The 11,455-nt window shown below is 53.7% G+C and overlaps 1 protein-coding gene across 1 annotated transcript in view; it reads right to left on the bottom strand.

Annotated features, from left to right (window-relative positions):
• spef2 (sperm flagellar 2) overlaps positions 1-11,455 on the bottom strand; it is a 162,550-nt gene that overhangs the window by 84,453 nt on the left and 66,642 nt on the right. Inside the window, exons 15-21 of the mRNA XM_033018764.1 lie at positions 10,336-10,439; positions 8,967-9,217; positions 7,736-7,835; positions 7,087-7,241; positions 2,946-3,056; positions 1,952-2,044; positions 1,055-1,126 (exon numbers count right to left, since the gene is read on the bottom strand). Coding sequence (XP_032874655.1) covers positions 1,055-1,126; positions 1,952-2,044; positions 2,946-3,056; positions 7,087-7,241; positions 7,736-7,835; positions 8,967-9,217; positions 10,336-10,439 — 886 coding nt within the window. The remainder of the gene's footprint in view (positions 1-1,054; positions 1,127-1,951; positions 2,045-2,945; positions 3,057-7,086; positions 7,242-7,735; positions 7,836-8,966; positions 9,218-10,335; positions 10,440-11,455) is intronic.

Genomic DNA, 11,455 nt, shown 5'->3' with positions numbered 1-11,455 from the left:
GTTAATGTGCTCAAAGTGTTTTTTAAAAAACCTTTAAATGTCAATAACCTGTGAAATATAACATCAATCTGAACAAAACTTTACACAGTCCACCACAGGACAATGGTGAGTAAAGTGGTGCAACAATTTTAGCGCTATTGTGTACAATTTTTGCGTAGGTCCGTGATCACATGTAATCACATGGATAGATAGAAACAAGATGAGAGTTTTAGTAATATACTAGACCAAGTGGGACACTGTCACACGGAAGGCCTGGTCCCCCAACGCAATATTCCACCATTCAACCATAAACCCCGCTGGACGCCTAGCCCCCAACGCAACCCGTTCCCCAATGCAATATTCACCCTCCCTCATTAAACTTTTTAAAAAATCCTTGCTGCCAGGAATATAAAATAAAGGGATTGCAACATGTAGCTTGCAATTGCACTTGCCAGAGCTGGCAGGACTCAGTGTCCAGGGATAGCAACATTGTAGCGAGCAGGGCTACAATCCCATTGTGACGTCATAGCTGAAAGTGCCAGTGCAGGACGTTTTTTCCCCTCAAATTGGGGTTTTGTGAATTTAAAAATATGAATGACTGCCGCCCCAACTCCGCACGCACGGATACCGGGCCCACTGAGCATGCGTGGGGAAACGGCGTCACTACCGCGTCACCGACGCCATTTTCAATTGTGACGCGGCTGACGGGCCTCCCCGAACTGCGCATGCGCGGATTCGTAAATATACAGGCACATACTTTTTTTCTGCAAATCATCCCGCGGGCCTAATTGGACCCCTTCCCATCTCCCCACACGCGCGCAGTTGGGGCAGCAGTCGCACATGCACAGTTGGGGAAGGCTTACTGGGCCGGGAAGTTTCCTGAAATTACCCGAAGACAACCAGAATTTCCTGAATTTCGGGTAATTTCCTTCAAAGTGGAAACACTGTCCCACGCTGCCCCCGAGGTCCCTGCTCTACCACGCTGCCCCAGCCCTGCTGTTCACAGTGTACATTGACTTGGAGCAATGCATTCACCGCGGTGCCCGGTCTGAACCCTCGGCAGCCTCCACCGTACCTGACTTGGATTGCTTCCTGTCACCAGGAGACTCGCCTCCCTTCTTGCCCTTCGCCGAGCTGCTCACCGAATCTGGCGGGAGGAAAATGTCTGACACACATGTCCATCACATACTCTCCCCCCCCTCACCCACTCTCCCCCCTCACCCACTCTCCCTCATCACCCACTCTCCCCCCATCACCCCTCACCCACTCTCCCCTCCACATACTCTCCCCACTCACACACTCTCCCCCCTCACCCACTCTCCCCCCCTCACCCACTCTCCCCCCCTCACCCACTCTCCCCCCTCACCCACTCTCCCCCCTCACCCACTCTCCCCCCTCACCCACTCTCCCCCCTCACCCACTCTCCCCCTCACCCACTCTCCCCCCTCACCCACTCTCCCCCCTCACCACGTCTCCCCCCCTCACACACTCTCCCCCCTCACCCACTCTCACCCCCCTCACCCACTCTCCCCCCCCTCACACACTCTCACCCCTCACACCCACTCTCCCCCCTTCACCCACTCTCCCCCCCCATCACCCACTCTCCCCCCTCACCCACTCTCCCCCCTCACCCACTCTCACCCCTCACCCACTCTCCCCCCCCTCACCCACTCTCCCCCCCCTCACACACTCTCACCCCTCACCCACTCTCCCCCCTCACCCACTCTCCCTCCTCATCCACTCTCCCCTCCACACACTCTCCCTCGTCACCCACTCTCCCCTCCCACGGGCCCTTACCCCCCTCACCCACTCCCCCCCCCGTCACCCACTCTCCCCCCTCACCCACTCTTCCTCATCACCCACTCCCCCCTCCCACGGGCCCTCTCCCCGTCACTGGGCCCTGAAGCCTGGGGCTTGTTTTGCTGTGCCGCCCCAGCCATGGTGTGCAGCTGACTGGGAGTGGCCATCCTACCTGCTGGAACAGCCGAGCCCCCTTTGCTTTGTTTCCTCTCACGCAGCGACAACTTGTTCTTCTCTTTGGTGGCACCAGCAGCACTCACCGAACCTGCTGGCAAGATCAGTGGCTGAGGAGGTAGCTGGCAGAGGGGGGGGGGGGGGGCAGAGAGGGGCCAAGAGCAGAAGCAGTGCCAGGCTGGGTGGGTGGGGGGGGGGGGGGGCTGTGAGCAGCAGTGCCAGGCTGGGTGGGCAGTGTGGGGCTGAGAGCAGAAGCAGTGCCAGGCTAGCTGGGTGGGTGGGTGGGGATGGGAGGGGGAAACGTGGGAGAGGTGCAGAGTCACGGGGGCGGTTGTTGGTGAGGACACTCTGGGACACACCTCAGAAATACAATACTGGAATGTTAGAAAAATATACAACCCCCATGTATATTTACATATATGATGCGTTAGAGAAGGTTTCGGAGACGGATGCAGGAATGGGCGAACTGCCTGAGGAGGGAAAGGGTGGACAGGCTGGGCTTGTATCTACTGATGTTGGTGGGTGTGTGGAACGAGCTGCCAGTGGAGGTAATTGAGGCAGGGACTACCATAACGTTTAAGAAACAATTAGACAGGTACATGGATAGGACAGGTTTAGATGGATATGGGCCAAATGCAGGCAGGTGGGACGTGCAGATTGGATATATTGGTATATGTGGGCAAGTTGGGCCTGTTTCCACGCTGTATCAGTCTATGACATGCCTGAAGATTCAACCTGAACTCAAAGAGGTGCTGAGGTGATTAAAGGGTTCAGTCAGGTAGAGGCACAGAGGCAGGAGAAGTGTTCAGAGGAGAGCAAATGGGACTAAATAGAGCAAACAACCAGGCTGCTCAGGTGCAGACTCGGTGGGCTGAAGGAATTTTCACGCTGTATCTCTAAACTAAACACTGAGAGGCCTCGCTGGGAGCAGGCAGACTGTGGGTGATGTGAGAACGAGTGAGCCCAACGTGTCCTCGTGAGCTGACACTCACCTCGTGCTGCAGGAATCCCTTCCTTTGGAGATGTGTCTGGAGCTTCCTGGGCAGGAGATGGTTCAGCCTGGGCTGGAGGCGGCATCTCCGGAGGCTTCTCAGTCACAGTATCTGGAAATCGGACCCAACACACCACCGGTGAGGTGAAGGCACTGTCTAACATGGCGGACAAGTTCCACCAAGATCCCGTCGACCGCAATGAGATCAGCAATCGGATAATATGAGCACTGCCCACCGTCCCATTCCCCAGCGTTGCTCATGGAGTCAGAGAGCTGTACAGCAGTAAAACAGGCCCTTCGGCCCACCTTGTACATGCTGACCCAGTTGGCATTCTGAGTTAGTCTCATAGCCCACTGAACTCTTCCTATCTGTGTGCTATATGCCCTTTTACGTGAACAAGCACGTACAGCTTCATGGAACAATACAGCTCTGGAACTCTCTGCCACAGAAGGTAGTTGAGGCCAGTTCATTGGCTATATTTAAGATGGAGTTAGATGTGGCCCTTGTGGCTAAAGGGATCAGGGGGTATGGAGAGAAGGCAGGTACAGGAGTTGGATGATCAGCCATGATCATATTGAATGGCGGTGCAGGCTCAAATGGGAATGGCCTACTCCTGCACCTATTTTTCTATGTTTCTATGACAGGCTCTTCAGCTCACAGTGCCTCCCCTAATGCCTTATCACACCTGTATCACAATGGCTGTGAATACCTGTGTAGATCAGGTTAAATTACCAGCCCTCCTTTAATCAGAGTGATGACGGCTCAGTGCAGCATTCTCGTGATCATACTGTACACTAAGGTGTCACTGGATCAGATGCTCAAATCTCATCGCTCATGAAACATAGAACAGCAGCAACAGACCCTTCAGCCCACAATGTCTGCACCCACCATGCTACCAGTCTACACAGATTCCACTTGCCAGCAGGTGGTCCGTACCTCTCCATTCTCTGCACCTTCACGCCTCAGTCTAAATGCTTCTTAAATACATTGATTGTAACTGCTCCTCACCTACCCTGGCAGCACGTTCCAGGCACCCACCCATATCTGTGTAAAACACTTGCCCCACACATCTCCTTGAAACGTTCCTGCACTGGCCTGAAAGCCATTCCCCATAGTTTTTGACATTCCCCACTGGGGAAATGCAGTGACTCTACCCTAGCTATGCCTCGTACAATTTTATACGTATCTATCTGGTCTCCCCTCAACAACTGTTGCACCAGAGAAAAGTATGTCCAACTGCTCCTTATAACTAATACCCTGTAATCCTGGCAGCATCCTGGTAAACCTCCTCTCCAAAGCTCCCACATTAATCCTGTAATGGGGCGACCAGATCTGCACAATGTGGTCTAACCAAAGTCCTATAAAGCTGCAACATAACTTCCTGACTCTTATACTCATTGCCCCCATAGATGAAGGCAAGCATACCATATACTTTAAAGGACACAAAGTGCTGGAGTAACTCAGCAGGTGAGACAGCATCTCTAGAGAACATGCATCTGCTCCCAAGATGAGACGTTGTATTCTAGGTCCTCTATCTTTAGTAAACGTTGTTTTCCCCCCTCACTTCTGTCAGCGATGGACCACTCATACATGTCTCCTCTGTGACCTGTCCTTCTGCCTCCCCCAGATGGAACAAGGACAGTCCCCTGGTCGTCACCAGCCTCTGCATCCACCACATCATCCTCCGACATTTCCATCACCTCCAACGTGAGCCCACCACTGGTCATATCTTCCCATCTCCACCCTTTTCCGCCTTCCGCAGAGACTACTCCCTCTCCAACTCTCATCCCTCACCTCTTCCCACCCAAACCACAACCTCCCCAGGTACCTTCCCCTGCAACTGCAGGAGCTGCAACACCTGCCCTCGTGACCATTCAGCGAACGCTCCAGTCCTTCAAGCTGAGACAGGTTCACATGTACCTCCACTAATCTCATCTCCTGCATCCGATGTTCCCATGTGGCAAGACCAAACGTAAACTCAACAACCGTTTTCCTGAACACATATGCGCGTCCACCAAGGCCTACTGGATCTCTCTGTTGCTCCCCCTAAAAGCTCCCCCTAAAATCAGTCTGAAGATTCCCGACCCAAAACGTCATTTGTCCATATTCTCCAGAGATGCTGCATGACCTGTTGAGTTACTCCAGCACTTCGTCCTTTTGTGCATGAACCAGCTTCTGCAGTTCTGTGTTTCGAGACTTGATTTGAGTATAGGAGCAAGGAGGTTCTACTGCAGTTGTACAGGGTCTTGGTGAGACCACACCTGGAGTATTGCGTACAGTTTTGGTCTCCAAATCTGAGGAAGGACATTATTGCCATAGAGGGAGTGCAGAGAAGGTTCACCAGACTGATTCCTGGGATGTCAGGACTGTCTTATGAAGAAAGACTGGATAGACTTGGTTTATACTCTCTAGAATTTAGGAGATTGAGAGGGGATCTTATAGAAACTTACAAAATTCTTAAGGGGTTGGACAGGCTAGATGCAGGAAGATTGCTCCCGATGTTGGGGAAGTCCAGGACAAGGGGTCACAGCTTAAGGATAATACTTAAGGATCCTTTAAAACCGAGATGAGAAGAACTTTTTTCACACAGAGTGGTGAATCTCTGGAACTCCCTGCCACTGAGGGTAGTCGAGGCCAGTTCATTGGCTATATTTAAGAGGGAGTTAGATGTGGCCCTTGTGGCTAAGGGGATCAGAGGGTATGGAGAGAAGGCAGGTACGGGATACTGAGTTGGATGATCAGCCATGATCATATTGAATGGCGGTGCAGGCTCGAAGGGCCGAATGGCCTACTCCTGCACCTAATTTCTATGTTTCTATGTTTCTATGAGACCATATGCTTTGTTTACCACAAGAGGGCAGCCCTGGCAAAGAATAGTGAACACTGCTGGAGAAACTCGGCAGGTCATGTAACATCTGGCGACTCAGATCTAGACCCTGCATCAGGTTCATGTTCATAAATCATGCAGAATGCGGCCATTTGGCCCATCGATTGGCACAGACTTTGTGGGCTGAAGGGCCAGTTCTTGTGCTGTACTGTTCTGCGTTCTGTGCTCTATGACCCGCTGGGTTCCTCCAGCACTTCCAGCCTCTACAGATTCTTGTGTCTGCAAGTGTTGGAGTCACTGGGCGGGGAGGCTACAGTGTGGAATGGAGACATCAGGGACTGAGCATTCTCACTGGCAATCTTCTAGCCATTCACTACCTCTCCCTGGATCCCATGCGATCTAACCTTCCAGAGCAGCAGAGCCCAGTCAAATGCCTTGCTGAAATCCATATATACAACATCTACCACTCTGCCCTCATCAATCTTTATGGTCACACCTTCAAAAGAACTAAGATTCATGTTCATTTGTGATAGGAGCAGAATTAGGACATTTAGCCCACCAAGCCTACTCCGCCATTTAATCATGGCTGATCTATCTTCCCCTTAACCCTGCCTTTTCTCTAATAACCCCTGACACCCGTACTAATCAAGAATCTATCGATCCCTGCCTTAAAAATATCCATGGCCTCGTGAAACCAGACTTCATGCACACAAAATCATGCTGACTATCCCTATCAGCCCTTGTCTATCTAAATGTAATGTATAGCTTATCCCTTTGAATACTCTCCAGTAACTCTCCAATACTCTCCAGACAACATTCCGACCAGTATTATCCGATCTGTTGGATAGAATACAAAACAATGCTTTTCACTGTACCTGGGTACACATGAGAATAATAAACCTGAACCTATTCTGCTAATGCCCACACTTGCCCGGGGCTGCACAAGTCCCACCGTACTGCAGTCACAAGCGCATGCTGCACCACCGTACCATCCACAAATGCAGCGACTTGCCCGAACTGCACCAGTGCACCTCTGTTGCAGTCACTTGCTGGTCTGCAGTCACCTGCCTGTGGTGCATCACTGCACCGTCAAATGATGCAGACACCAGCCAGTGCTGCACCACTGCACTGACCATCCATGCTGTGGTTGTCGTGCTGCACCGTCCACTCAAGCAGTGCCTGCAGGTGCTGTACCAGCCACTCATGCAATGCCTGCAGATGCTGCACCACTGCACCGTCCACCCATGCAGTGGCTGCCGATCGCTGTGCTGCGATGCGCTGCGCTGCGCTACTGGAGTTCAGGGTGCAGGTTACCTGGGCTGTGCTTCTTGAGCAGGGCCTGGACAAGCAGCAGCTGCAGCTTCTCCAGCAGCTCGGAGCGCTCCAGCTCGCCGTTCACTTTCACCAGGATGCGCTGCCCCTCTAGCCACTGCTCCAGCTCCGCCCAGTGGTCAAGGAATCCCGCCAGCCTGCCCACACACAGAGAGGTCAACAGACTGGCACCCACCCTCCCACATCACCCACCCCTCCCCCCACACCCCTCCCCCCACACCACGCACCCCCTCCAGGAACCCCGCCAGCCTGCCCACACACAGTGGTCAACAGACTGGTCCCCACTCCACACCCTTGCACGCCACCCCACACCTCTCCACACGCACACCCTCCCACGCCCACCCCCCAACCCCCACACCCCCATACCTTTCCCCCCACCAACACCCCTTCCCCCCACACCTCTGCACACCCACACCACTCCCTCCAGGGACCAGAGTCACTGCCGTTCAGGGTCAATGTCACGACTGCATCGTCCGGGGCTGGGGGCAAAGGGCAGCCTCACCAAGACTGAGGGGGGGCAAGGGGCAAACTCAGCAAGGTCGGTGGTCAGAGAGATTGTCCTGTGGGGGGCGGGGGGCCGTGCGGGTGACCAGGGTGTCCTGTGGGGGTGGGGGATGTTGACGGCACTCACCTGGGCAGCACCTGTTCCTGTGCTGAGGGGGGGCTCTCAGTGCCATCCAGCCCGACATGTTCTTCCCGCAGACTGGGGGCTTCCTGCGCCACTGCACACTCTGTGGCACGCAGGACACACAACATCAACACAGAGCACACGCAATAACCGCACACGCTGTAACACGCAGGACACACGTCAACACGCAGCACATGCAACAGCTGCACATGCTATAACATGCAGGACACACAACATCATCACACAGGACACGCAACATCTGCACATGCACACGCTATGACACACAGAACACACGTCAACACACAGTACACGCAACACCCGCACACGCTGTAACACGCAGGACACACAACCTCTACACCTGCACACGCTGTAACACGCAGGACACACAACATCAACACACAGCACGCGGGACCTCCGCACCCGCACACACTGTAACACACGACACGCAACATCAACACACAACCTCCGCACCAGCACAGGCTGTAACATGCAGGCCACACAACGTCAACACACAGCACATGCAACCTCTGCACCCGCACATGCTGTAACACGCAGGACACGCAAAATCTGCACCTGCACATGCTGTAACATGCAGGACACACAACATCAACACGAAGCACACGCAACCTCTGCCCCCGCACACACTGTAACACACGACACGCAACATCAACACACAACCTCCGCACCAGCACGTGCTGTAACATGCAGCACACGCACCATCAACACGCAACCACCGCACCCGCACATGCTGTAACACGCAGCACAGACAATCTCTGCACACGCACACACTGTAACATGCAGGACATGCACAATGTGAACATGCAGCACACGCAACCTCCGCACCCGCACATGCTGTAACACGCAGGACACGCAACAGCAACATGCAGCCTATACAACTTCTGCACCCACACACTGTAACACGCACAACGCCAACATGCAGCACATGCAACCTCCGCACACGCTGTAACACGCAGGACACGCAACGTGAACACACATCACACAGGCAACCTCCGCACGAACTAACACGCAGGATACATGCCGTCAACTTGCGGGACAAGTAACATGGGCCGCGGGCACACGACATACAATATCCAAATGCAACGCTGGCACGCAAGACCTTCCGTCTGAGGCCATGTAAACCTGCCCCCCCTCGCCACAAATGCACAAATGCTGCCCTGACCCCACCACCCCTCCACCACCAGACACAGTCCTCTTTCCCCCCACCCCCATGTACCTGTGTGGAAGTGGCGAGTCAGCGCGGTGTTGTCAGAAACGTCCAGCAGGATGACGATATCCAGGGCAGGGGGGGGAGGTGGCGGCTCCTCGGGTGCTTTGGGATCCACCACCAGCTTGGTCTTGGACCTCTTGGTCTTGGCCGCGGTCGTGTCAGGGTGGACGCCGGTGAGTGCCTTCTCCAGCAGCTTGGCCTGGCCCAGGGTCATGGGGAAACCATCCAGGATCCAGCCGCACCCCACCGGCAGCTGTCTGCAATGGGAGGCCAGATGGGAGCTGAGTGCCGCTGCTGACTACCAGCACCGCCTCCACACACTGAGTCAGGCAGGCAGCAGGGAAACGGGCCCTTCAGCCCAGCTTACCCACATCCACCATGCCGAGACCCACCATGCCCACACCCACCATCATGCCCACACCCACAATGCCCACCATGCCCACACCCACCACCATGCCCACACCCACCATGCCCACACCCACCACCATGCCCACACCCACCACCATTCCCCCACACCCACCATTCCCACACCCACCATGCCCACACCCACCACCATGCCCACACCCACCACCATGCCCACATCCACCACCATGCCCACACCCACCATGCCCACACCCACCTCCATGCCCACACCCACCATGCCTACACCCACCACCATGCCCACATCCACCACCATGCCCACACCCACCATGCCCACACCCACCACCATGCCCACATCCACCACCATGCCCACACCCACCATGCCCACACCCACCATGCCCACACCCACCACCATGCCCACACCCACCACCATGCCCACACCCACCACCATGCCCACACCCACCACCATGCCCACATCCACCACCATGCCCACACCCACCACTACGCCCACACCCACCACCATGCCCACACCTACCATGCCCACACCTACCACCATGCCCACACCCACCACCATGCCCACACCCACCACCATGCCCAGACACATCACGATCCCACGCACACCATGCCCACACCCTACATCCACCACCATGCCCCATCTACCACCTGCCGTGAAACCTTTCCTATCCATGTACCTGTCTAAATATAAATATTATGTTATTATTATGTTACATGCCTCAACTACATCCTCTGGCAGTTCGTTCCATACACCCATCACCATCTGAGTGGAAAATGTGTAATCTTTCCCCCCTCACCTCAAACCTGTGGTTCCTGATTCCCCTACTCTGGGTAAAAGACAGTACATTCACCCTATCTGTTTCCGTCATTATCCCATACACCTCTATAAGTCACCCCTCATCATCCATTTATTTATTAAAGCCTCGGTGCCCACTCTGACTCACAGCAGGAGCAGCAGCTCAGCACATTCACACAGCACCCACTGCGTCTCTGCACTCACCGCAGGTACTCGGTCATGATCTCCACCAACAACTGGTCAGGAACACTCTCCCCTTTCTTCAGAGAGTCGGCAGCTCTCTGTCCCAGTTTGGCTCTTGCACTGAGCTGTTGGCCAAACACCAATATATGAGTGACCATGTTAAGAGAGGCATGAGTGTTTTATTGTCATGTGTCCCAGATAGAACAATGAACAATACTTGCAACAGCACAACAGATTATGTAAAAATAGTACTCTGTAAACATTATAATAAACCAGGAAAAAAGTGCAGTTCAAGGTGTATACACATATGAACACATACACACAAATATATATATGTATATATACACATGGGAAAATGGAGGATGCCTGTTTAAAACATCTGTAAAACCTGTTTGGCATCTTTTGCAAATAGCTTCAGGACCATGAGGTATGGATGGCTCCAGAATGTTTGTGGCCTGGGATGGGGTTAAATAGAGTTTGCTGTCCAGATGGCCTGCAATTGTTAATATTTATGAGATTTTGCAGAAGGAGCTCGGTCCTGTTGCAAATGCATGCTTGGGATTGGTTGGTGAAATGATGGGATACATAATGTTGCAGAGTCTTCCCGCTGCTAATTGTGATTGGTCCAGGAGAGGTTCCTCACCAAAGGTGTTTCTTTACCCCGGGGGTTGCCCCCCTCCCCCCTCACTACCATGTATTTTCATGCCCATGGTTTGTAAGGGTATAAAAGAGTGGGGAGCACATTGGGGTGTTCCGATCTTCTGGGTTGTATGTCCTATTTGCGCGATGCTGTTTGGCTCGAATAAGTAGAGACAAGGATCGGACCTGCGGTATTGGTATAGGTATTGTTTTGGTGTTGGTATTGTGCACAATTTTACTTCAGAGTCACGTGAGTGACTATGTGAAGAACCCCGTACAGCCGCACGTCCATCATTACGTCAGACGCATTGGTGCAGGCGACCGGTTGGAGCAGCAGGAGCTTCTCCAGCGGGTAAGTTTAAACTTCAGGTAAGCTGGTATTTCTTACCTGTTTTGTTTCCTTGCAGGAACCTCTTGTTCCAGAGGCTTCCTGCCGGTTGATTCACGACGACCGACGAGGGAACCAGCTATGGGCTGTGGGGAAACCCCGGTTCTCGCCGCG

Source organism: Amblyraja radiata, chromosome 3, assembly GCF_010909765.2.
Source record: "Amblyraja radiata isolate CabotCenter1 chromosome 3, sAmbRad1.1.pri, whole genome shotgun sequence".
NCBI lineage: Eukaryota > Metazoa > Chordata > Chondrichthyes > Rajiformes > Rajidae > Amblyraja > Amblyraja radiata.
Note: the sequence above shows the minus strand (reverse complement) of the source record. Positions and strands in the feature narration are given on the sequence as shown.